Source organism: Halichoerus grypus, chromosome 13 (genome assembly GCF_964656455.1).
Source record: "Halichoerus grypus chromosome 13, mHalGry1.hap1.1, whole genome shotgun sequence".
NCBI classification, from domain to species: Eukaryota; Metazoa; Chordata; class Mammalia; order Carnivora; family Phocidae; genus Halichoerus; species Halichoerus grypus.
The window spans coordinates 72,281,783-72,307,750 of NC_135724.1; the positions used below are offsets into that span (position 1 = coordinate 72,281,783).

Consider the following 25,968-nt stretch of genomic DNA (forward strand, 5'->3'; position numbering starts at 1 on the left):
CACAATACCAAGTGTTAAAGAGGATGATAATCAAAGGGAACACACCCACATTCACGTAATGGAAAGTAAGTCAGTACAACCACTTCGAAAAACAATATCTGGTGGTACTTTTCAAAACTCATCATTCATATATCCCATGACCCGAAGTGGCCTGCCCAGGTATCCCCTCAGCAAACTTTTTACGTATGTCTCTGGAGATGTGTACAGTAATGTTCATAGCAGCGAAGTTCATGACTGCTAAGTATCAGAAACATATCTCATGTCCATCAGCAGAGGAAGGGTACATGGATTGTGATACAGTCACACAAAAGAATAGTAGAAGCCATGGAAATGAATGAACAACAGCCACACCCAACAACATAAATAAATCTTAGGAACATTATATTGAAAGAAAAAACAAGTCCTAAAAGATGCACACAATCTGATTAAAATTATCTGTGGTTATTTCTGTGCAATAGAATTAAAGGTACTTTTTTGTTTTCTTCTAAGTGCTTTTTCTTTCCTAAATTTTCTACACTGGGCATGAATTATCTTTGTAATCTGGAAAAAATGTCAAAAATTATTTTCACAACCAAACGGCAATGATTTGGGACTGTGCCCTCTGATCTCTGTCTAGCAGACTATGCCAATTGTGTGTCTCCAGGCTTCAGTTTCCTTGTTTGTACCATTGGGGTTGGGTAAATCACCTGCAAGATCCCTCCAACTCTGATAGTCATGGATTCTGCAGCTACATGATTTTCCTTTGTGTGGGTAACTGAACACTTCTCAGCGCAATGTGAAATTCACATCGACACCTTCCTGATTCATACTTCGAAAAATGTAAAAAAACAAAACAAAACAAAACCCCACACGTGTAAGGCCGCATTCCTCATGAGAGTAAGAGCTTAATCAAGCCAAGGATCATTTATAAAGCTCCAAACTCTATGTAATTCATGGGGAGAACGCAGGAGGTGCATTCCAGGAGTTGCCCCCCACCCCCGCAAGTCCCCTGCAGAATGCCATTACTCAGAACACATACCAGGGTTCACACACCCTCTTTCTGTGGAAATCCATTTGTTCCATTCAGGATGCCACCATGTTTCAGAGCCCCCTGTGAAGTTAACACTCCCTCCCCTCTCCCCCCTTCACTTCTGGAAACTCTGCTGCTTGGTGCGGGACCACGGGACGGGGATCAGGGAGACAGCCTGGCATTTCCAATTACCAGCAAGTGCAACTAGCTACTGATTATCAGCAGCTCTCTGCAGCCCCCTGGATGAGCAGCTTCTCACTACAGAAGCAACAGTTCCTCCTGGCCCTGGGCTGGCCAGGAGAGGCTCAGGAGGGGGAAAGCAAGACAGAAGTGGGAGAGGCAAAGGTGAAAGCGCACACGGGAAAAACAGCACAGAATGTTATTAAATATTCAGGGCAGTGAGATGCTGCTTATTCTGCTTGGCAAAAGTAGGCAAAGATGAGCAGCAGAAGGGACAGCTCTCCACCAGAAAGAGCCACTAGGGGTCAGCGTGGGGTGTAAGAGGACACAGAAATGGCCACGGAGAAAATGACCTAGTCTAGGGTGGAGCAGACCTGGGAGGGCGCACGGCCATTGGCCATTGTCAATCAAGCGCAGCAGGAGTGGGGTACCATGTCAGAAGCCCGTCCACTTCTGGGTCTGGAACCTCTGCATCTGGAGTGGGCTCTGGGGAAGCTGAAGGGTGGATTCAGCACAGTCAGGCAAGCCACTTCCAAACTCTCTCCACTTCCAATTCGATGAGTCCACAGGGTGGGGGCGGCGGGGGGGGGACACGTCACAGGTATGGGACTTGTGCAGTCACACAGGGCCCAAAGTCAGAAGGGCCCCAGGCTTGGTTTGATGTTCAACTGTCTCCCTCCTGAAACTCTTAATAATTTTTAAACAAGGGGCCCCAAGCTTATGCAGCAGATCCTGCTGGGGGATGACAGTTCCAAGGATCATTTCTCAGAACCTCACCCACCAAGCAAAGTAGGGCAGTGCCAGGTCCCAAGAAGTCCTGCCTGGCTTGGGTTCCAGCCATGTTCGACATAAACCAACAGCATTCATAATGCTTCCCTTTGGGTTTCCACACGAGGGCAGGAAAAGATGCAGCTGATGAACCACAGAATTTGTAACCACAAATAATAACCAAAATTGGTGGGGGTGATGGGGGAGATTCATCCTTTCTGGTTAGTCAAATGTAAGTTAAAACACTAACAAGACATAATTTTATGCCTGGTTAAAAAAATACTCTCTTAGAATGATGGAAGGCTAGTGCAGGCCAGGTAGGAGAGAAGCAGATGTCCACACGCAGCCCTGTGAGCTTCACGGACCAGAACACTTCGGCCGAGGGCCATGGAGGGAAGCAGTCTCATCCTCTGGCTCAGCAATCACACTGCTGGGAACTTGTCCCAGGCAAGAGACACCAGAGAAAAATTTTACATGCCAACGATGCTCAGGCAGCAGTTTGGCTCTGGTGACAATCTGGGAAGAACCGAAATGCCTAACAGAAGGAAAAGATGTTCCACAGCCATTCAACAGATACATATTAAGCCTGTGGTAACGTGGGAAAGTGCTTATGATGGACAGCCATGTGAAAATGGTAATATTTTTTTTTGTCGCCCAGTGATGTAAAACGGATGTTCACATAAAGGAAAAATACTGACTAAAAATAGAGACCTAAAAACAGTGGCATGAGGGGTAATGGGGTCATGGAAACACCAAGATCTTGAACATCTGGAATTGTTGCTTTAAATGGTAAACAACCCTTAAAAATAATGAATGTGCAGGGTGCAGAGGATGGGCCGAGCTGAAGCTCAGTTTGGTCAAGAACAAAGCGTGTGTGTGTTTGGGGGGGGGGGGCGCAGAATTTCATCAGGCAGAAAAGCAGCTGCCAAATGGTCAATGAGCCAAGAGTCATGCTCCAGGGGTACCCTCTCTGGACAAACTGCGCTGCTTCTGACATAAAAATATCCTGGGCAGAGGATGGGACCCAGGGGGCTTTGCTGGCTGTCAGTTCTAGCCTCTCAGGGAAAACATTTGTCCACTAACAAGCTCCCACCTCTGGCCTCGAGTACACGAGGCACACCAGGGAGCTGCCCACGTGGGGATCCCCCCCTTCCCCAAGCCTATGGCCTCCTTTGACCTCACCACACGTCCAGCCTGAGCAGCTCTGATTTCTCAAGATGTGCGTCAGGTATCATTATTCCACACACACGTCAGAGGCAAGCAGGACATAAAAGGAAATTTTATCTTTGGCAGCCTGAGGCCCATAACTTCATCTTTATTCATACTGTTCATCTATTTGATCAGATGCTGCTGCCGGTCTGAGCTGACTGGCACTTTACAGGAAAACCAGGCGGCGGAGGAACGACTTGTTTCTGCAGAGGGCAGTGCCACCTGCTGTAGGACTGCCCCCCTGCAGTCACCTCTCCTGGCGTGGCACCCGGGCAGCCCTCTCTCCCTTCGCCTAGAGGCAACAGAGATCATTGTATAATCCTCAGGGCCAGCCAGTCGTTGCTCCTAGCACGTGTTGATATTAACAGGGCTGTTGCATCTGGTTGAGCAGGTTGCTCACTGCACAACCACAGGGGGCACCTTTCGTAATGGACACTGCAGATTTGTTTTTGTTATAACAGCAAATGAAAGAAAAGAGTGTTGCTTTAACAACCTTAGTATATTACAACAGTTTCAGGGTCAGTGGAAGTAAAAGATCTTGAGGAAGGGGTGCCCTTTTCTAAAGATGGGCACCAAGTGGGCTCACTACAGCCCTGCACACCAACATGTGAATAATCAGTGAACCAGCTCCCTAGGGAGCACACTACATTCTCCAGGCTCCTTGGGGCCACCAGGGGCACCAGAACCCTGGCTGGAGCAGCCCAGGGCCCGTCACAGCCTTGTCACCTCCATGCTGCGGATACCCTCCTCACTGGGATGCTGCTATTCAAGGATGCAGCCACGAGCGCCTGGGCAGCTTCAGTTCCCTACTGTCCTCGAAGTAGAGGTCACTTCTGTTCACGACTCCCTGTCCTCTCAGTCCTCAAATCCAGCACCGCAGTCCTCTTGCCACCCAGGGGCTCGGAGCTGGCACAGACAGAAAGCCCATTGGCGGACACAGGCTTCCGCACAGCCAATCAGAAGCACTGGGGAAAGCTTGTTCGGCCCACCTTTCTCCACTCTCCTCCCCACCTCCTGCCTTTAGCTCTCCACTCTCCCGACCTGATGGCCTGCCCCCCTTCACACACAATGACACCCACATGCTCAGCGCTCCTCAGTGCCCCCAACATGTTGCTTTCTCTACCTGGGGCACCGCTGCCTGCAGCCCATCTAACCCACCCCTTAGCTACCTGCCCACAGTGGGCCCTCCACGCAGGGCTCCCTGCCTACCTACCTCTCACCTCACTTCTGTCTTCTCTTACCATTTACTGTCTTCTCTTACCATTTACTGTTCAAAGCATTGAAACATTTGAAACCCACCCCCCCCCGGCATTTAGCCTCTTTCTTTTTTTTTTTTTTTTTTTTAAAGATTTTATTTATTTATTTGAGAGAGAGAGCACAAGAGGGGGGAGCGGGAGAGGGAGAAGCAGACTCCCTGCTGAGCAGGGAGCCCGATGCGGGACTCGATCCCGGGACTCCAGGATCATGACCTGAGCCGAAGGCAGTCGCTTAACCAACTGAGCCACCCAGGCGCCCTAGCCTCTTTCAATAAGGAATCCCACCCCCCCCCAAATCAACACACTTTACACTTCCCAGGTCCTGCCCCAGAAATTGAGCCCCCAGCCTCACCACCCACTGGACCTCTCCTCAGGCCAGGCTTGTTCAGAGTCCCGCAGATTCTCGGTCTATACTGTTCCCTTGCTGGCCTTCCCCTGCACCTGGACCCTCCATCCCACTGACACGTTGTAAGTGCTGGCACTCGGAGTGTGCAGGCTCTGGGTCCCACTTAAGCCTGTGATCTGGGGAAAGTCCTTTAGCCTCAGTTTCCCCATCTATAGAATGATACAGTACAATGATACAATAATCATCTTATGTGCTACCACTGAGCCATACTCCACCTCCTGAGCCAGCAGAGCTCATGTCCTTTCCTGCCTACCTGTCCTTTTAGATCCAACCCACCAGTGAGGCCCTCTTCCACCTCTTGCCTGTCTCGCCTCGCTTAAACCTAAGTGAGCACCTGCCTGTCCCCATCCTCCACCTGCCCACTCACCCTCATCCTCCAACACCCATCTGGGCGTCATCTCCTCCAGGAAGTTCTTTATGATCTCTCATGTTCCCCTAGGAGGCCCCCTTCCTCACTCCTCTGAGCTTCCCCGGTTACAGGGGAGCGACTCGCCATCCACAGTAACACTACAAGGGGCAGAGTCCACCCACTGCTCTAATCTTGAGTCGAGAGAGTTCTGGTGAACCAGGAGAAACCCCTGGGGGGGGTGTGCTGGAGGGGAAAACACCAGCCAAGAATGCTCCTGACCACTCAGCCTCAGATGGCCTTCCCTCCATTCACTCCCATGCTGGTGGGTTGGTTATGGAACAGAAACTTGCAAAAGTGCCAAGTGCTGGGGGAAGAGGTGGGAGGGCAAATCACAGACACAGGTGAAACCCAGGCTTCACCTTTGGGTGCTTACAGCCTCCGAGGAGGGCAAGACTTGCACTCAAACAACCCAGGGCCACTGCAGAAGGGAAGCCCAGGAGAGGTCTGAGGGGAGAGGTTACCTCCAGCCTTGAGGGGTTTGGGGAAGCTTCAGGAGGAACGAGGATGGGCACAGGGCCTCAACAGATGAATTTGATTAACATGTGAGGGATGAGCAAGGGCATTCGGCTGAGTGGGTAGAGCTGGACTGGGCGGGCAGTGAGGCCAGGCCCCGGGAGGTCACAGATGCTAATCTCGGGGCACCGCACTGGGGGGACCATTCTGCACACACACAGAAAGTGATCAGAACAGAGAGCTAGTCCCTCACTTCATGCCTCAGTCCTTCTTCCCAAGGACCCCAGCAGACACCTGGGAACACAATGCAGGGGAACACAAGATCGGACACGTTGACAAGCCCCAAAATGAACATAAAAGAACCCCACCTGTGACTTTTTGAAGGATACCACATGCAACAGCTATTCTCAGCTGATGTTCCGTGAGGCTGCTTCTCTGAGAACGGTTCCTGTCCTAGGCCTCAGAGATGCAAAAACAAACAACCTTCATCAAAACAAGAGGCCCTGGCTGTCCTATCACAGCCACACAGAAGCTGGAGCGTGCATGCCACCGAGTCCGCTGGGAGCCTGCGCAGAGACACCTAACCGGCCTGACCGCATGCACCTGCCCTTGGTGCTTCCCGCTGCCCTGACCCCCTCCCACTTCCGTGACCCATCCCCCATCCCCACCGTGCAAGCACAGCCAATCAGAGCTGCGCTCAGGACGTGGAGGCTGGCTCATGGGTCCGCAGGGGCTCTTTGAGGCCACAAATGGGAAAGTGGCGACCTCAGCAGTGCTGTGGGCAGGCCAAGGTCACCTGGCTCGGACCTCTGGTGAGTCTACCTTACCAGGGCAAGGGGGTCCCTATTTTGTGCTCTTTCAGAACTTTACAGTCCAAAAAGATGCAGAAGTCCTATATACAACTGCGCACACACGTACACACACACAAGCCAATGAGTGAGCTGCCAATGGCTGAATTCAGAGCTTATGAGCGACCCTGAATGGGCATTTCCCTGTCTGCGGTTCCCAGCCCTGTTTGAAGCACAGAGACACACAGATTGATTGATTGAATAGAAGATATGGATATATATTATCTCATTTTGACCTCCCAGCCACCTTGCCAGGTAAGTAGGTTTAACGCCATCTTTTAGACAAGAAAATTGCAAATCAAAAAGGCGAAGAAGCTAGCGGAAGGTCGGGCAAGCATCGGGGGTGTGGTCTGAACAGGCCATTACCCACGGAGGAGCGGCCTCCTGTCAACGGACTCCCCGGGGCTCCTCTTCACATGCTCGGGCCTGAGAGCAAGACAGAGACACCAGCCCTTCGCAACCCACTCCTCCCCCGTCATTTACAGAGGTGGGAGCCACCGAGGCCCACAGAGGGACAGGGACTTGCCCATGGTGACAGAGCCCAGCAGCAGAGGCAGGATAGGTACTCAGGCCCCCTGACACCCCAGATCCACTGTGGGAACCCCACCCCCTGCAGAGTAACAGCCCGTGTGATGAACCTCCACAAGCTCATATGCTGTCCTGCCACCTAAATGATCACCGCCTGGACCTCAGCCCCTCGTCCCCAGGGCAGGCTGCGAGCCCAGCTGGCTCTTCGACCTGCACAATTTCACTGGGACCCTTTTCTAAGGGGAAAAGAGTCTGGAGTGGCCTCTCATTGCAATACCCTTCAATGTGTCTGAAACGAGAAGGCCAGTCTCACCTCATCTGCAAGTTGGGGATGAGGGCCCCGTGCCCGTGCCTGCCACACCCACAGTGTGAGGGCCCACGAGGCCCCCACCTCCCAGAACAGCCCGCTCACCAGGCCTCCCAAAGGCCCCATCTCTGCTTTCCTCACTTTGCTCTTTTTAGCTGGCCAGGTTGGCAAGCATCATCCTGCCCACAGAAATGTTCCGTTTGGCCTTGCAGGGCATTGACTCACACAGGACACCAGAGGGGACTCCCTCTGCAGTCTGCCCCCAGGGCATCTGACATTGGGGCTGAATCCTGGCTGCCCTTGACCACTGTGCTGGCTCCTGGGCCTCCTCCCACAGCCCAGGAGGCTCCGCTCCAGGACCTGTGCGAGGCACCATCCCCTCCCCCACACAACGTCCTCAGCTCCTCCTCCCCAGGCCCACTGTGGAGAGTGGGACAGTCACAGGAAGGGTAAGAAGGAAGGTCTAGCAATCAAAGAGGTTACTCTGCCATCAGTCCTGAGGTGCAGCTGTTTGAGCTTCCAGACAAAAATGAGCACCCTTGGGGCGCCTGGGTGGCTCAGTGGTTAGGCGTCCGACTCTTGGTTTCAGCTCAGGTCATGATTTCGTGGTTGTGGAATCGAGCCCCGTGTCAGGCTCTGCACTCAATGGGGAGTCTGCTTCAGATTCTTTCTCCCTCTCCCTCTGCCCCTCCCTGCTCGTGCATGCAAACACGCGCTCTCTCTCAAATAAATAAATAAAACCTTTCAAAAAAAAATGAGCATCCTCTCACAACCAAGCAGAAAGCAAGTGGATACCAGGCCCAATGTTCCCTGCCAGCAGCAAATGTTCTAGAGAATGGCAACCAAGAAAATCATCAGGCAGGCCAATAGAAGAAAAACTAACACCTAACTGTACATTCTTTTTTTTTTTTAATAAACTCCAAAATTCATCCTCAGAATAAATTCATCCAAAGTGATAAAAGGAACATTTAAACTTCTCATTAAGAACATAACTGCATCAGAAAGAATGCTCCAGGGCGCCTGGGTGGCTCAGTTGGTTAAGCGACTGCCTTCGGCTCAGGTCATGATCCTGGAGTCCCTGGATCGAGTCCCGCATCGGGCTCCCTGCTCGGCAGGGAGTCTGCTTCTCCCTCTGACCCTCCCCCCTCTCATGTGCTTGCTCTCTCTCATTCTGTCTCTCTCAAATAAATAAATAAAAAAAAAAAAAAAAAAAAAAAAAAAAAAATCTCTAAAAAAAAAAGAAAGAATGCTCCAACTAAAATAAAAATTGGAAATTAACACCAATCTAAAACCAGAAAACATACTCTATACAAAATTTACTTGTCAGTTTCTGTAAAGCATTCTCAAGATGGAGCACAGCATCAGCTCCCAGTAAAATAAATCTCAAATGTTTGTAATTACAAACAGCCTGAGACTTCAGATGGTGTTTTCAGGAGAATCTGCACGATTAAACCTGACTCCAGGGTTGAGGCTTGGAGTCCACAACTTCAAAGATGTCTGCCCTACACCAGGGCCTCATGAAGCCGTTAGTGTGACCAGTCAGCAAAATTAATTACAAGGCTTATTACAGATCAGAGAGACTTAATTTCTAAAAGGAGCTCTTTCTAATGAATTTATGTTAAGTGAATTTAACGGCGTCTGTATCTTCTAGGTCTACAGAGTCAAAGAATCCTAGTTTTTCCCTAGAGTCCCAAACTATAACAGAAACAAAAGGTAAACAGCAAGTTTCACTCGTGCAAAATCTCCAATAATGCAACTTTTTCAAGCATCAGGAATTGCAGGCAGAGGCTTAACCAGTTTGCAAGACTGCAACCTTAGCGACAGCTGCTGAGGAAGGGCTCTCAAGCGAGCATGCCTGCATACCCCGGTGCCATCCGAGACCACAGACGCCTGGGAGTGCATCCTCAAGCCTGGTCCTTGCTTAAACCCAGGCAGCCACTTACACGGACTCTCCCGATCTGCCGCAGCTTGCTCAAAGGGCAAAGAGAAGTTGGTTGGGTCATGCACTGAGCACAGCTGCCCCCACGGGTGGCCCCAGGACGAGGACCTTGTGGACAAAGCAGCAATTCTGCCAGGGCCCAAGCCGACTCTGGGGAAGGAAGGGTAGGTGGGTGGATTAAACAGGCACCTCCTCTTCCCGCCCCTTACTTCCAGAAATCTCTGGATTATATTTTGTTTCCTTTTTGCCGGGGTTAATCAGGTGGACGGGTCTCTAGCCACAGCCCTCTCTCCGAAACGCCCCGCGCCAGAAGTGAGTCCGGAGAGTACACGCTGGCGGGGTACCGGGGTTCCCCGCGCTCCCCACGCCGCGAGGGAGTGACATCAGAGGTTCGCGTGGACTGATCATGCAGCAAGCCGGGCGGGCGTGCGCGGGGAGCCCGGCCTCTGGGCGGAAGCCGGGCGGCACTAACCCTTCTCAAATTTATTCAGGCAGCCAGAGCTGCAGAAGGAGCGCACGGAGGCCGACTCCCAGCAGCCGCGTCCCTTCATCCCCGCGGCGGGGCGGCCTCCGAGCGGCCGGGCGCTACATGGCGCCGGGCCCAGGGTCTCCCAAGGACGCGTGCACAGCTCGGCGGGCCTCCCGGCGGAGGCGGCGGGTGCTAGCCGTCCCGGCGCCGCGTTACCACAATGCACCACTGCTGCCCGCCCGCCGCCCGGTGCACGAGCCCGTTAACCCCGTCGGCGCCGCGGGAGCCTAGCGGAGCGCGAGCTGCGGCCGCCCCCTCTCTTCTCCCGGGAGCGCTGCCCTCGCCCGCACGCCACCTGCTCGCCCGTGCGACCTTCAGGGCACCCAGGTCGGACCCAGGTGTCGGGCGGGCTCCTCAGTTAAACGTCCCATGTTAATGAGAAAATGCGAGCGAAGGTGTCGCCCCCTGAGGTAGCGGGATTGGCGTTGCTTTATTTCAAAGGGAAAGATGCCCTTGAGAGCTCAGGGGCACGTGGGAAATGGAGCTGGCCCAGGGCCTGACAGTGCTTCCAGGAAACCGGGGTCACCTCTGAGACCTGGTCACCCTCCGATTCCCCTGTGGCGCCTGGTGTGCCTGGTGCCCCTGTGTCTGAGCACCTGCAGACACCATCCACCGTTCTGGAGGAAGGCGACAGGCGGGGCCCCCAGGAGTCCAGCTACCACTTCTACCACCGGGCTGCAGGCACCTGGGGACAAAGGTCTGTCTCTGCCCAGACCTCTCTGAACACAGTTCACCCGTCCAGCTGTCTGCAGGAGTTCTCCACGGGGTGTGTGATGGGCATCACAAACCCAACTGTCCAAATCTGAGCTCCCAATGGCCCCCTAGACCTGTGTCCTTAGCCCTTCCCCAGTCCTCCCCACCTCAGCTAGGGGCAGCGCCAACCTCCCAGTTGCTCAGGACAGAAATCTGGAAGTCATCCCTTACTCCTAGGTCTCTTAGACCCACCTCCGGTTGGTCAGCACACCGGGACAAGTTCTACTCCTAGAATACAGCCAGGATCCCATCCCTGCTCACCACCCTCGCGGCTGCCACCCAGGCCAGACACAGCATCATCTTCCCTGTGGACCCTCCTAGAGCCTCCCAGCAGGTCCCCAGCTTCCACTCATGCCCCCCATGGCCTACACTCAGTACAACAGCCAAGAGATCCTGTGCCGATGTATCTCAGACTCTGTCACACGTCCACTCAGTGGTCTCTAAGTCCCCACCAGCATACCCATCCTGTTCCCCTCCATCCCTGGGCTCCAGCCGCACTGACAACTTGGCATACACACACAGCTGCTGGAAGGCAGTCCAAACCCAGGCTGGGCCTCTTCTTGGCCCTGGCCCCCACCTTACTCTGCCCTGTTTAGGTCTTGTTTTCCCCACTGGCCGACAAACTCTGGGCCCTGGGACTAGGCTTTAGCCCCAGCTCCACCCGTGACAAAGCCCTCTCCAACACCGCCTCTTCACAGGAGTTCAGTCAAGACAATCTATCAAATGTAATCTATTGAAACTGAATCAAGTTCCACCAATTTAAAGGTTTTCAAATATACAATGAAGCTCCTGTTATAATAAACTCAGGCAAGGTGGTGCTGGGTCAATAATTCCCTCTAGGCCTTTGAAGCAACTGAGTATTTCTTCCACCTAGAGAATTAATCTAGAGCAATTGCGTTAGATTTGCTGGCCCAGGGGATATAAGGCCTTTAGCCACTCTGGGCCTTGATTTTTTGGCTACAAAATGAAGAGCATAATAATAATGCAAATGGCTACCAGTGGTGGAATGCTGACTGAATGCCAAGTGCTGGGCTTCAAGCTTTACCTACATTTTTTGCACTGCCTCATTTGATCCCCACTGAATAGCCTCTGGTAGGTTCCACCAACATCCTCTTTTACAGATGAGCAAACTGAGGCTCTGAGGTAAAGGGACTTGCCTAGGGTCACCAGGTTTGGACCCAGCCTCTTCTGGCTGACCTCGGACACACTCTCAACCATGTCCTGTGGGCTTCCTTATGCAGAATACTGCTCCCCAGGCTCCCAGAGGCCTCGTAAGGAAAAGTGGGGTGAGACCATAACAGTGTCCTGAGTGCTTTGGGAAATGTTCATAAACAACAGATAATTTTTAAAGGATCTGCATGTGGAAGAATAATCCCACCCAGGATATTGAACCAGATACTCTGTGTATCACAGACTCTGGAAGCTGGAAGCATCTTTTGAATGCAGAGCTGTGCCCTCCATCTCAGAGCTGAGGAATGGAGGGCAGAGTGGCTGAGTACCTCATGCCTCTCCTCACAGTGAGTGGTTGCTGGGCTCACCGCCCCTGCTTCCTTTGTCCACTTCCCCTCACTTACAGGTGCACCTGGCTGCCAGCTGCATAGCAGAGGAGATAGGGAACAATACACAGCCAGGGAGGAAATGAAAATAGGAAAGAGAAGTAGGAAGGGAGGATCATGCGGTCCTACTAAGGTAAACACACACGTTTTCTCCTTTCTCCATAACTGTTTTATGCTATAAGTCACATCAAACAACTATCAGACTCTGCTCACGTGAAATACTTTAGAAATCTGCCACCTAGCTTCACAGGCAGCTGGAAGAGTGCCGATTTGTCCTTAAAGGAGAGGATATATTAGCTGAAATGTCTTAGGTGAGCCCGCAGCGAGAACGCCAAGAGATAGAGTGTAAGATGACCGACAGGTAATTCCAACAGCTCTGCTGGCTACCTGAGGCCTGTCAAAGTTTCCCTCCTGTCCGTGTGTGTGAGCGTGAGGCTGAACCCCAGCCCGCTCCTGTCCCCCATCTGTGTTCATTCATTGAGGGCGGCTCCTGAAGAGCTCCAGGTGGACAGCCGCCAACACCCTACACATGACATCCTAAAATCAAGTGCACTAAGTCTGTGACCTCCCTGAGATCCACGCACCACAAATACCCTGCAGTGACAACGCCGGAGGCAATTGCAACCCTCCCTCTAGGCTGTAGCTGACCCCTCATCAAGTTGCTTTGGTCACTTCCGAGTTTTTGGTTTCCCCTCAAGTCTATGGTGACATTTCCCTTGTCACATCCCCCCGGGCTGCTGCTGCTGCAACAGCCTCCCTAGAGGCTGGCCTCCCCACTTCCACTTGCAACCAGAACATTGTTATGCAGGCTCTGTTTCCGGTATGTTCCCTCCTTTGCTCAGTAATATGGTACACACATCCACTCAACTAAAATTCACACAGGCATGCGTGCGTGGGGTAGGTGGGTGTATTTGTTGCCCACCCCAGTCCTGGAGGCAACAGAGAAACAGGTCCCTGGAAACTGGTATGAGGCCTCAGGTGGGGTGGGGGAGCACGTGGTAGCTCAGAACCACAAACACACATCCATACCCTCCAGCCTAGAATGGTGAATCCCCTGGGATTCATCACAAGGGAACAATGGGAAAGGGGCACAAAGCTCCAATGCCATTTGTTGCAAAAAACCAGAAGCAACCCAAGATCCTAACAGCAGGCCAATGTTTATTTCATCAACTTCACAGAATATCATGGAGCCATTCAGACTTACGTGTGTGATGACTCTGCAGAAATAAGAAACTGTGGTTAAAAAGAAAATGCTGAGGAAAAAGGCAAATCATGCAGTATATTTATAATTGTGTGAAAACTATCCATACCCGGAAATGTTAAAATACTAGACTCACAGGTGAATTTCTTCCAGTCTGGGCTTCCAGAATGCCCCAGGCTTCTTTCTTTCCCAGGACCTAACTTGCCCTCAGGTGGGGGTTCCTATTTACTTGTCTATCTCCCACAACAGACGGCAAACTCCTTGACGGCAGAGATTGTGGTCTTTTCTTACTGTTCCCAGCCTCTCGGGTGGCCCAGCACATGGTAGGCAGACATTGAATAAATGAGCGCAGGAATAAACAGATAAATTAATTCATTGATAAATCAATCAATGAAAACCACTTTATCGGGAGCCCTATTTGGCCCAACCTACAAAACCCCCACCACCTTCTTACCCTTCCGTGTTGTCTGGAGAATCAAGCTCCCCAAAGGTCTGCGTAACATACAAGTTCCTTGCGGAGACTTCTTAAGAATGAAGCCCTTTAAAACAGCAGTGTTCTAAGAATAGCCACGCAGAGATGCTGACTGCTATCATCATTAATAAATGAGTCTGCACCAGAGCCAAAGAATTAATTTGAGAGCAATTTATGATAATATGCTGCTAGGCAATTAAAATAAACTTCCGAGGGGGAAAAAACTTTCAATTTATTGTTGATTATTTCAGATCAGAAAGATGGAATAGGGGAGTTTGAAAAACGGCAAACACGAGACAGATTTCACAGATTTCAGGGACGGTGCCTGGCCTGGCTCCGCCTGCCCGTGCCTCCTGCTAATAGTAGCAGCCCCGGAGGCCACCTCCCTAGCTGTTCTAGAGCGAGCCAGGGGCTGCACTGTATCCCCACACATGTGTTTGGAAGGAATGGCCTGCCTGAGCACTAGGTCACCTGGAGGACCCCGAGGAGAGCGGGGGTCAGGTCCCACCAGGCAGCTCTGAGGATGCTGGCCTCTTCTTAGCCCTTTCTGTTCCCAGAAGTGGCTGGCCCAGCTGGTCCATTCAATCGCTTATACCAGTTATTGACCAAAAGGCCTTTGCTTGTTGAGGGGGTCTAAATATCACTTTGACCAACAAATCCCTCAAGATGATCAAAGAGCTGGGATTCCCAAGGGATTACTACCCATTTGTCTGGTCTTCAACTGTTCCGTTTTTAAAAAATTCATTTTAAAGAAAGCAACAACAGAAATAATTGAAAATACAGATCTACTGCAGAATGTTCCTCCTTCTTTCTTGGCCATTAAAAAAGTACAAATTAAAGCAGCCTTGAGGCAGGTATCCTTTAAGTATATTAAAATGGCCCCAAAGTATATTTAATTATTAACACCAAATGCAAGTGAGATGACAGTGAAGCTGGCATGCTCATTCTTTGTTGGTGGCACAGAATATCGGTACACTCGTTCCAGAAAGAGATATTATAGCTCATCGAGGCGCTGTGATGATGTTGCTTCCCTTAACTCAGTAATCTGACTCCTGGGAATTTTCCCTCAGGAAATAATTCAAGAGAAGCAAAGAGCATTCAGTACAAGGACACTCATTGCATCATTATCTGTAATAGCATAAAGGCGGATCTCAAATGCACAAAAATCAGTGGATAATTCAAAACATGAGAGTGCATCAGCTCGGTGGAATATTACACAGCCATTAAAATGACCATTATAGGGGCTCCTGGGTGGCTCAGATGGTTAAGTGTCTGCCTTCGGCTCAGGTCATGATCCCAGGGTCCTGGGATCGAGCCCCACATTGGGCTCCTGGCTCAGCGAGGAGCCTGCTTCTCCCTCTCCCTCTGCCTCTCTCCCTGCTCATGCTTTCTCTCTCTCTCTCTCTGTATCTCTGTGTCTCAAATGAATAAATAAAATCTTAAAAAAATTTTTTAAAAAAAATGACCATTATAAAGATAGACTGTTAGTTATAACATGGGGTAAAAAAGGCAGACATGAAGGCCATGTGCAATATGATGCCAAAGACGTGAGACACGGGCGTGTGTGCAGGGTGGGGAAGAGCAGGGAACACGCAAAATCAAAAACAGTTTTGCGAGGATGTGAGATTACTGGAGAGTTGCCTATATTCCAAATGCTCTTTATCTTACTTTTTCTGCATATTTTTCCACATATATATTCCACATATTTTTCCACAACAACAAAAAAATTGAGCAAGCTACATTCAATCAAATGAATTATTTCAAACCCTTTCCCAAGGGGCCAAAGGAAGTACAGAAGAGTCGGCTGGGAGTAGGTGCCCTGCTCAGGGAGTGTGGGACAGCAGGGGAACAGGATGGGACCAGCGAATGAGAAGTCAGGGCAATGTCAACCTCACTCAGGCTGCCCTGGGGTGGCCTGCGCTTGGGGGTCAGATGTGTGGGTCTGAGCACAGAGCTGCAACCTGTGCCCTGGGTGATATGAAGCAAGTCCAGGAGCCTCTTTGAGCATCGCTTCCCTGATTCTCATCCAGACACAGTCCTGGCCCCCTCTTATGGGCTGAATTGTGTCCTCTCCCCTCCTCCAAATTCATATGTGGAGGTTCAAACCCACAGTACCTCAGAATGTGACTGTATTTGGAGACAGAGCCTTTGAAGAGGTGACTAAGGTAAAATGAGGTCCTATAGATGGACCCGTATTCAATATGACTGGTGTCTTTATAAGGGGAGGAGGTCAGGATGCAGACACACGCAGACCGAGGAGGCAACCACCTACGAGCCAAGGAGAGAGGCCTCCGAAGAAACCAAACCTGCTGACACCTCGATCTCAGAACTGGGAGAAAGTACATTTCTGTGGCTTAAGCCACCCGGTCTCTGGTATTTTGGGGCAGCCCCAGCAAATGAATACCCCTCCCTTCGCAGAGCCCTGAGGATGATATCACTGGCACAGGGCAGGTACGCAAAAGACTCTGGGAAAAGTGAACCAGGTCTGAGGCAGGGGCTTGGCGCCCTGAAAACCACCGCCCACACAAGGCCTGTGCTGGAAGATTGGGTCTCAGTGTCCATCAGTGAGTTAGTTTTACTGTGAAGTTCAGAACTATGAAGTCCTGCAAGACCGCTTCTCCCGTGATCCCCATGGCGGCTGGGATGAGGTTGGGCAGGACAGACGTCACCGTACATAGCTGGCAAAATGAGAGTTTAGTGAAGTTAAGGGGTTTTGTGCAAAGTCAAAGACCAAAAAGGGTCACTAATGCAACATCTTAAACCTCCAAGCTCCACTTCTCCCCATTACTAAAAAATAAGGCTCCGATTGATTGATCTTACAACATGAATGTTCATAAAGTCCATAGCTCCAGAGCTACCATAAATCGAGTTAAAAGATAAGCAACACAGAAAATACTTGAAAAATTAATAACTGACAAAGGAGAAATAACCATAACTCAGAGTGAGCTCCTACAAATCAGCATAAAAACACAAATATCTAGACAGTAAAATGGCAATAAATATGAACATACAAGTCACAAAATGTACATGATTGGTCAACAAACAGATAAAAATATACTCAATCTCTACTGGTAATAAGGGAAAGGCAAAACAGAGCAAAGAAATGCCTCGTCGTTCACCCATCAGAGCAACAAAGCGTAAAAAGAATAATGGGGTAGCTTCTGTTGACAATCCACACTATTGGGAGATATAAATTTATGCCCTCTTTTTGGCTGACAATTTGATAGTGTGTGTTGATATCCATCATGGGTATCCTCTTCTAGTCTAGCAATTCTACTCCTAGGAATCTATACACACATGCATTAATTTGCACATAGAAGCAGGTTCACTACAGCACTCTGGGAAATAGTAGTAAAATGCAAAGAACCTAACTGTCCATCAAGTGGGAAATGATTAAATAAATTATGATACACTTTAGAATTCTATGCAGTTATTTTTAAAATGAGCTAGGTTTATTTGTGTCAACATGTAAATATCTCCAAAATATATTTGTAAGGGAAAAAGCAAGCTGCTTATTAATATCCACAATATGATCTCATTTACATATATGTAAGGGCATGGGGGTGAGGGGGTGGTGTGAACTTACATGTCTTTGTAAAAGCATGGGTAAGGACCAGGAAAAGTACCACTGCTAACCAATGGGTGTGTATTATTTCTTGGGAGGGAGGTAATGAAAGATGACTAAATTTTCTGTTACATATTTCAGAGTCATTTAAACATTTTACAAGCTTGTATTTCCTAACGAATGCCATCTCTCAACAAATTACAATTGGTAAGAGTGTGCCAGGATCAACTCCTGCTCATGTTGAAACCTGAGACCCTACAAAAGACTCTCTAATGGTGGAAGGTCAGGCATGAAGGGAGGTGCATAATGAGTGAGTTTGGGGGCAGGAGGGCCCAGAAGTCACATCAGAGAAGCCACCACATCAATGCACACAGACCAACCTGGCAGGCAGCAATCAGAGAGGGGCTGGATCAGTTGACGCACCCGTGGCACAATCCCCATGAGGCGGAGGAGCAGAGCGGCCCATGGTGACGGGCCCTGCAAAGAACGGACACAGCTGCAACCAGGTGTGGGAGGCAAAAGGCTCAGGCACCCGTCACTCGGCCAGGCTGCAGGCATCACCCCACACTCAGCCACCAGGCTGTTGGCAGATGCTCATGGCCACGGCCACCAGTGACCTTGAGAGCAGCGGCAGTGGCTCAGGGATGAGGCTCAGGAGAGGCCACCACGTGGATCCACCTGTGCTCACCTCACCAGGGCTTCTCTGGGTTGCAGGGTCCAGAGAAGTGTCAGGAGAAGTGCCAGAAAAGGAGAGAGGATATTGGAGGCAAGTGTCGACCAAAGACACAGGGAAGAAGTGAGAGATATGCTGCAGCTCAAAAGAGTCATCCCTAAATGCAGCAGGCCCATCGGACGCCCCCTCTGGTGCCTGTACCGTGGCAGGCATGAGTCACACCAGTGGCCTCTTACTGAAACCCCCCTGCTTCCTGCCCTTTAGCCACACCCCCACTGTCCTCCAACCTCCTATCTCCCTGCTCCCAGGCAAGAGTCAGTCCTCACTCCCATGTTCTTCCCACTCCCTGCTGGGTGGGGCCCAAGTGATGGCGCCCATGCCCGTGGCTCATTGTCCTGTCTTCCTGTTCATGTTTCCCCATCTGTATCATTGCTGGGCCCTCCCCTTCAAGCTCCAGATCTCCAAGGCCAACTGCAAGTCCCCTCCCCCATCAACCTGACCCCAACTGAGCCCAGTATCTCTCCTTTGCTCCCTCATGACTACCTTTCCCCCTCCAGACAATCCTTTCTGCCCACAGGCACCAGGCAGGAGACCTGAGGGTCAGCTGTTACGGTTTCTCCCTCATACTGGGCCCCGACAAGCAATGCATCCCCAAGTTGTAAGGATGTTAACTTCAAAATGGTTTGCAAATCCATACCCTATGCTCCACCTGGGGGGAGTAAACCACGTACCTGCTCACTTCCAAGGTCTCAGCTTCCACGTTTATCCCTTCTGATCCATCCTACAAGCTGCCATGGGGACAATTTACTGAAAATACACCATCTGCTCTCTGTCACTTCCCTTCCATGGCTCCCTGATACCCACAGCAGCAAGTTCAAGTTCAAACTCCTAGGCAAACCATAGCCCATCAGGAGCTAAGCCTTGTGGGCCTCAGCAATTCCCCACTTCTTACTCCTTAGCTTCACCCCTGTTCCTCCCGCCCCTGCCTTTGCTCACCTGGCTGACATGCCCTGCCTTTCCTTCCCTGGGCTGGCTCCTGTCATCTATGGATACCAGGTGTGGGCTCCTCCTCAAGGGAGCCTTACTTGACAGCTGCCACCCCGGAGAGGGGATGGAAGACTCTTTGGAGAAGGGCCCTTCCTCAGGGTTCTCATCACACCCTTATGCATCGCTTGCTGCACTCAACACACTGACTCATAAGGATCTTGTCTGCCCCCCTGCAAATAAATGGTCAGCACCTTGAGGGCCGGGAAGGGGTGCACTCACTATATTATTCTCCTAGGGCCACCACAACCTGGATGGCTTCCAACAACAGTAATTTATTCTCTCACAACTCTGGAGGCCAGAAATCTACCATCAAGGTGTTGGTAAAGGCATGCTTCCTCTGAAGGTTGAGGGAAGGATCCTTCCTGGCCTCTTTTAGTTCCTGGTAGTCCCAGGTGTTCTTTGGCTTGTGGCAGCATAAGTGGGGTCTCTGCCTCTGTCTTCACATGGCCCTCCCCTTGTGTCTGTGTCTGAGTCCAAATTTCCCTCGTTTTAGAAGGACATCAGTCCTGGGGTGCCTGGGTGGCTCAGTCGTTAAGCGTCTGCCTTCGGCTCAGGTCATGATGCCAGGGTCCTGGGATCGAGCCCTGCATCGGGCTCTCTGCTCAGTGGAAAGTCTGCTTCTCCCTCTCCCACTCCCCCTGCTTGTGTTCCCTCTCTCAGTGTCTCTCTCTGTCAAATAAATAAATAAAATCTTTAAAAAAAAAAAAAGAAGGACATCAGTCCTATTGGATTAGGGACCCCACTCATGACCTCATCTTAACTTGATGACATCTGCAAAGACCCTATTTCCAGTCACATTCACAGGTACTGAGGGGTTAGGTCTTTAATATAGCTTTTGGGGGAACACAATACAACCCATAGCCCTCACTTTGGCATCACTATTGATAGAACTCTTCACGGATGACTGAGCCAGGGTGCTCTGGGTCTAGGCAGGTGAGGAAAAGTCAGAGGGGGAAGGCATCTTGAAGGAGGCAGCTCTGCAGCTGGGCCTGGAGGAGGTGGGGGAGGGAAGGGACATGTCCAGGAGGAAGGAGGAACACTGCATGAGAGATGAGGGAGAGCCGGGCTGCACAAAAGGCCTTGGCTCTGTGCTTGGCACTGCGGGGAGCTGGGTCAGCCTGCAGAAATGCTTTTCAGCCTGGGCTGAGGCTTCTGCCCTGGTACCGTGGAGGCAGTAGGGGGCCAGGGCAGTGGGGAACCAGGGAAGATTCATTAGGAAAGCAGTGACAAGAGCAGAACCAGTGTTCCTGAAAGATGAATCTGCCCGAGGCATAGAGGGGCAAGTCTCAAAGGAGCCACCCAGGGCAGGGAGTCACTACCAATAATGAGGGCAGTGGCAGCAGGGCAAGGAGAGAATCCAGAGAAAATGTGATAGAATGGACAGGGCATGACCTCAGGCAGCAAGGAGAGGAAGGAGTTGAAGCTTGCAGGGGCTGGGGTTCAGGGGCCAGTGACTGAAAATGGCAGCCCAGGGAGAGCAGCGTGCCTGCAGGAGCGGCGATCAGTTTAGTCTCATGAAATGCCATTCAATTTAAAAAGCCAGCTCACGGGTGCACTCATTAAGTAACCCCTGAAGTGGGGCATGTGTGCAAAGCAGCTATAGAGTTCACATACTTTGTAAATAATTCAAGTTTATGGGCAACTAACACGTCTTTTTCTATCAATGCCTGGTACCCAAGCTGTTAGCAGCGGGCATTTTGGAAGAAAGGTCTCAAGCCAAGGGAACTAGAAACTCAACTGAATCACCTTTAAATTACCTCTTCACCTCGGGGAAATGGAAATCAATGCAGTCTGCAAAGGGCTGCGGTGGGTGCCAGCAGAGGCCAGATGGAGCGGGTTCCCAGGCAAGAGAGCCAGGGGCACAGGGAGCTGTCCACCTCGGGGGCATCTCTGCGGTCAGCAGAGGTCCTGGGACTTAGGATGCCCTTTCTGACAGAGCCACCAGCACCTTCCAACCACCCCAGACTTTCCCGAGAGGCGCCGCTGAGGCACAGCATTAGGGGAAAGGCTCTCGCCTTGGGGGATGGAATAAAGACCCTTCTCTCCACTCCCCCTACCTTCATGGGTGATTCATTCCCTCTCTGGGCCTCAGGTTCTTCATATCAGGAGAGGCTGACCTCATTGATTTCCAAAGGGCCCCTCTACCTTCCAGCTCTGCGTACCGCTGCAGCTGCTGTCCCTGCTGCCCGAATACCAGCAAGCCTCATCCCCGGGCGAGGATGGGAAGATCTGGCAACCCTGAAACGGAAGGTCTCAGACACTCACTCCTCCAGGTCATGATTCTTTCTGTACAGCTGATCCTAACCCCTGCTTATTCTTCTTCCTCTAGCCACCCAGAAACCGGTGCTATCGCCTCAGTGGGAGAAGGGAGCACTGGACTGTGCACCTGGAGATCAAGGTGACTGTGGGTGTGTCACTCCCCCCTTCTGTGCCATCAGCTCATCTGTGAGGCCCCCTCCTCAGGCCAGCCAGGCAGGTGCCACAGTCAGACCTTAGGCACCTGTGATCTAACCTCTGAGCCTCAGTTTCCTCATGCACATCAGAGGGTGTGGTAATGGTTCTATTTCACAGGGTTGTTATGAGGACTGAGTTACACAGGAAAGTCCGGCCAGCATTAGCTGCTATTGCCACAGGGAATGGGGGACATAAGCAGGAAGAGAAGACATACATTGTGGAAGGACAACCCAGTATTAGAGAGTGGGAACCTCAGGAGGGACAGCAGCAACCTCCCCCCACAAGAAAACGTCCCCTGCCATATAGCCTTTCCTGGAAGGGGTTTCTCATGGCCCTTGGCATGTAGGTCCCTTCTTCCTGGAGGGAATAATCCCCTTGTCCTTTTGCCCAAGCTCCACTGCTGGCCAGCCAAGGTCCCTGGATGACAGAGGACCCAAAGACAGCCTCCGCCTTGGGAACATTACCTCCAGCAGGACCGGGCTACCCCAAAGCAAACCACCGGCATGGTTTCAGTATAAACACTGATGTGTGGGGATTTTTGTCCTGATATGCTCAGATTCTTCTAATAACAAGTGGCAGTGCACTATGGCAAGAGATATCAAGGATAACACTGAATCCCCACAATCCTGTGCTAAGTTTACATATCAGGCAGCTGTTACTTTCTCTATCTTACAAACTGAGGCTCAGGGGGTACCTGGGTGGCTCAGTCAGCTAAGCGTCCAACTCTTGATTTCGGATCAGGTCATGACCTCAGGGTGGTGAGATGAAGCCCTGCAAAGGGCTCCGCGCTCAGCAGGGAGTCTGCTTCTCTCCCTCTGCCCCTCCCCCTGCTCTCTCTCTCTCTCTTTCAAATAAATACATCTAATAAAAAAAAAAAAAAAACCCTGAGGCTCAGAGAGGCTAAATCATGGCATATAGTTAATAAGAGGTGAAATGGGAATTTTAACTGGGGTCTCTCAATCTACAAAGCGAGGCATTTTTTCACTCCTTTACACACCACAGCTATTACCATCATCCCTAACAGCACTCTACCAGGAACCCAAGATGAATAACTTTCACCAAAATGAAACTTGTTCTATTGCCATATATTTATCACTATATCTTTATTTTCTGCCGTGGCCTTGAGAAATCCAGTCAGAAAAGTTCTGTTCATATTTTTCATGTACATTTTATAATTGTACACAGATGAAGGCTTGCATGTGATATAACCAAGTGCAAGACTTCTTTTTTTTTTAAGATTTTATTTATTTGACAGAGAGAGACACAGCGAGAGAGGGAACACAAGCCGGGGGAGTGGGAGAGGGAGAAGCAGGCTTCCCGCAGAACAGGGAGCCCGACGTGGGGCCCGATCCCAGGACCCTGGGATCATGACCTGAGCTGAAGGCAGACGCTTAATGACGGAGCCACCCAGGTGCCCCACCAAGTGCAAGACTTCTGAACAGAGACTGTGAGCTGGATCTAGAACTGTGTATCACCTAGACAACCCTCAAATGTTATCTTTCTCAGTTACAGAGGAGAACCTGAGCCCACCTTAATTATTGAGGAGGTTTTAAGTTGCTCATATTGTGAGTAAAAATAGGTAGCCTGATTGCATTACAGGTGTAGAGCAGGCTAAAAATATATATATACCCCAACTTGATCTAGTTACAGAAAACTTGGGGCCTATAAATGTATTTTCAAAACGAACAACATGCAAAGCTCAAATACATCGTTTCTCCAAAGCAAAAGCAATGGCCTGCTGCCTAGCCAACCTGCATTTTATGCATTTTGGACTTCATATTTTTATGAACCAAGTCAGCAAGAATGCTGTCAAAGTACAGTTATGAGTCAGCCATCCTTCCTGACAACTACTCTCTAAAGAGGTTTATTCATCTGGCCAAAATACAAAGCGTTTACATGGTCAGTCAAAACTTACCTACTCAAAACAAAAATGCTTTGGGGTAGAAAAAAAGTGGTCAAGAATAATGTAAATCAAGTATATGTTACATATGCAGTTATTATACTTTCCCCAGTATGACTTTCCTCTCTACAGAATACTGGCCGGCGATAAATGGTACCTGGTACCAAATGGTACCCAGGAATGCTACCACACTCTTGGCATACATTTCCATCAGCACTGCAGCACCATTGCAGCTCACCCTGACCCTAAAACCAGCACATCACCTCACACATCTTTTCCACCTCTCTTTCATTTCGTTGGCACCACCACCACCAGGCATCCGATGATCCAAGGAAGCTGCCCACCAGAGTCATTTCTGAAGCACATAGCTTAGGCTAGACAGTCAGAACAAAACACAGACCCCAGTCCTCCAGCATGAGCCTGTCCAGATTCAGAATATTCATTTACATCCACCTGGTTACAACACTTTACAAGGTTTAGAATCTAGACCTCTCCAGGGCACTGGAGGATGGTCCCTCCAACTCCACCCCACTTCCTTCCATCCCTTCACCTCCCCAACACACCAAAAGTCCTTTGTCGAGGCAGTAGAGCCCCCCATTAGCCTACCCATCAGGTTCTAGGAGTCAAGAGGTCTATCTGTCTGACCTTGCCAGGTGATGGAGATGGGAACCGAATGCTGGTGGGATCGAAGGCAGAGGTGACCCATCAAGTTTAAACACATCTCCCCCTTCAGTGGATGGCTCAAGGCAGGAGGGGGGCAGCTTTAAGGACCGAGGAAGCCCAAGCCTCCTGGCTGGGTAGTTGCCCAGCGTGACCCCAAACTGCTTACTCAGAGGCACAGGCCATCTGGAGAAGGGCTTTTCCTGTGACAGGCACCACCGGAGTTTAAAATCCCCTTTGCGTGCTGGGAAACACACACACACACACACACACACACACACACACAGTAGCAGGGAGTGCCTGCCCAGTATCCACTCCAAAGCTCTTCTGCCTCAGTCCAGCTCACTCCCAACAGCCAGGTGCACTCAAGTGACCCTTGCCCTTGAAGTCCAGCAGTGGCAGCTCAGGTGCCCAAGGAGACTGGACTAAGGCGGGGAGAGGGCTTTACCTCTTGCTTGCAGCCCCTGGGGAAGACTCAAGCCCACCTTCCCTGCTAAAAGATGGCTGGCCTCTGTCTGGGCTGAATTCCAGTGGCTAGTCTACATGGGCCAGTCCCCTGCACAGGGAGGGGAGAGTATTGCCCTTGTGACACCAACCTGGGCAAACATCCCTTCTCAGTGTCATATGGTGGGCAGCACCCAGGCTGGTGAAGAAGACATGCTTAGTGACTGCCCTTAGACTTCTAGCTAAACCCTTTGTCCCCTGGCTCGTGAGGGCAGAGGGGCCTGCCCTCTATCCCAGGACTGGGTCAGAACCAGGGCAGAGATCTGAGCTCTCAGTCCTGTAGGCTGCTCAAGATCAGGGCTGGAAGAAATTTACAATGGGTAAGGAAAATTTAAAAGCCCAAGAGATCCCATGCCTCGGGACCCGCCCGCCCCATGCTTGCTCCGCCTGCCCCAACTCACCCCAGGAAAGGGCTCCCGGGTGTGGAAGTGAGTCTGGCCCCGAGGCTGCGGGGGCTCTTGCAGCTGCTGCCGCCGCCGCTGCCTTCCCGCCGCCGCGCTCTCAGTCCATCTCGGTGCAGTGCCGGCTGCCACCGCCGCGCCAAGCCCGGGAGAAGGAGGGCGGTCCCCGGATTGGGTGTGTGCTACCCGGCGGCCCCGGGCCCGCCTCCCCGCCGAGGCTGCCCCTTCAGCACCGCGGACAGCGGCCAGCCCACGGGCTCTGAGCGGAGAGGAGCCGAGCGCCCTGCTCCGCCTGCCCGCCAGCCAGTCAGCCGGAACGCGGCAGGGGCGCGGCGCACGGCGTCCTCATTCCTCCAGCCTCCTCCCGACCCGCCGGGGGTGGTCGCCTTCGTCCCTCAGGGCCCCGCTCCAAGAGCGAAGGGCGCCGTGCGAGGCCACCAGACAGTCCCCGGAGGATGGGACGCACCTCCTCCAGCCCGGTCAGAGCAGGGATTAGCGCTCTCCTCCCGCCCAGCGGGCTAGACAAAGGCGAGTTCTCAGTGTCTCCGTGAAGGCCGGCGGGCGGCAGAAAGCTCAGCTCAGCCTCTTAAAATGTGGGGGCATGGCCCGGAACCCGACCCGGCACTAAGGGCGCTATCGCGGCTCAATCGAGGCCAAAGAGGGCTGGCCCTTTGCCTGGGTCCCGCGTGGAAAGGGCCCTTGGCTCAAGCCCTCATTTCTCCTCTGTCATATACCCTGGGATTGTAAGGAATTAACCAGTTAACAGTGTCTTGGGACCTAGGGGAGGGAGAGCCTTTGGGGTTCCATCCCCACCTGGAATCCAATTCCCTCTTCCACATCCTTGGTGTCAGATCGTCAACCAACCAACGGATGGGACTACTGGAGCCTGGTGACATCACTCAGAACGCTTCTCCGTTTTTCATTTCTGTTAAAATCCCTCC

At 51.4% G+C, this 25,968-nt stretch overlaps 1 protein-coding gene across 6 annotated transcripts in view; it reads right to left on the minus strand.

Annotated features, from left to right (window-relative positions):
- Positions 1 to 25,968, minus strand: part of OSBP2 (oxysterol binding protein 2) — a 172,858-nt gene that overhangs the window by 66,656 nt on the left and 80,234 nt on the right. The window contains exon 1 of one of the 6 annotated variants that reach the window (XM_078060773.1): positions 24,108 to 24,183. The exons of the other annotated variants lie outside the window; for them this stretch is intronic. Coding sequence (XP_077916899.1) covers positions 24,108 to 24,183 — 76 coding nt within the window. Of the gene's footprint in view, positions 1 to 24,107; positions 24,184 to 25,968 lie in introns of those variants that run through there. 6 annotated transcript variants of the gene reach the window in all.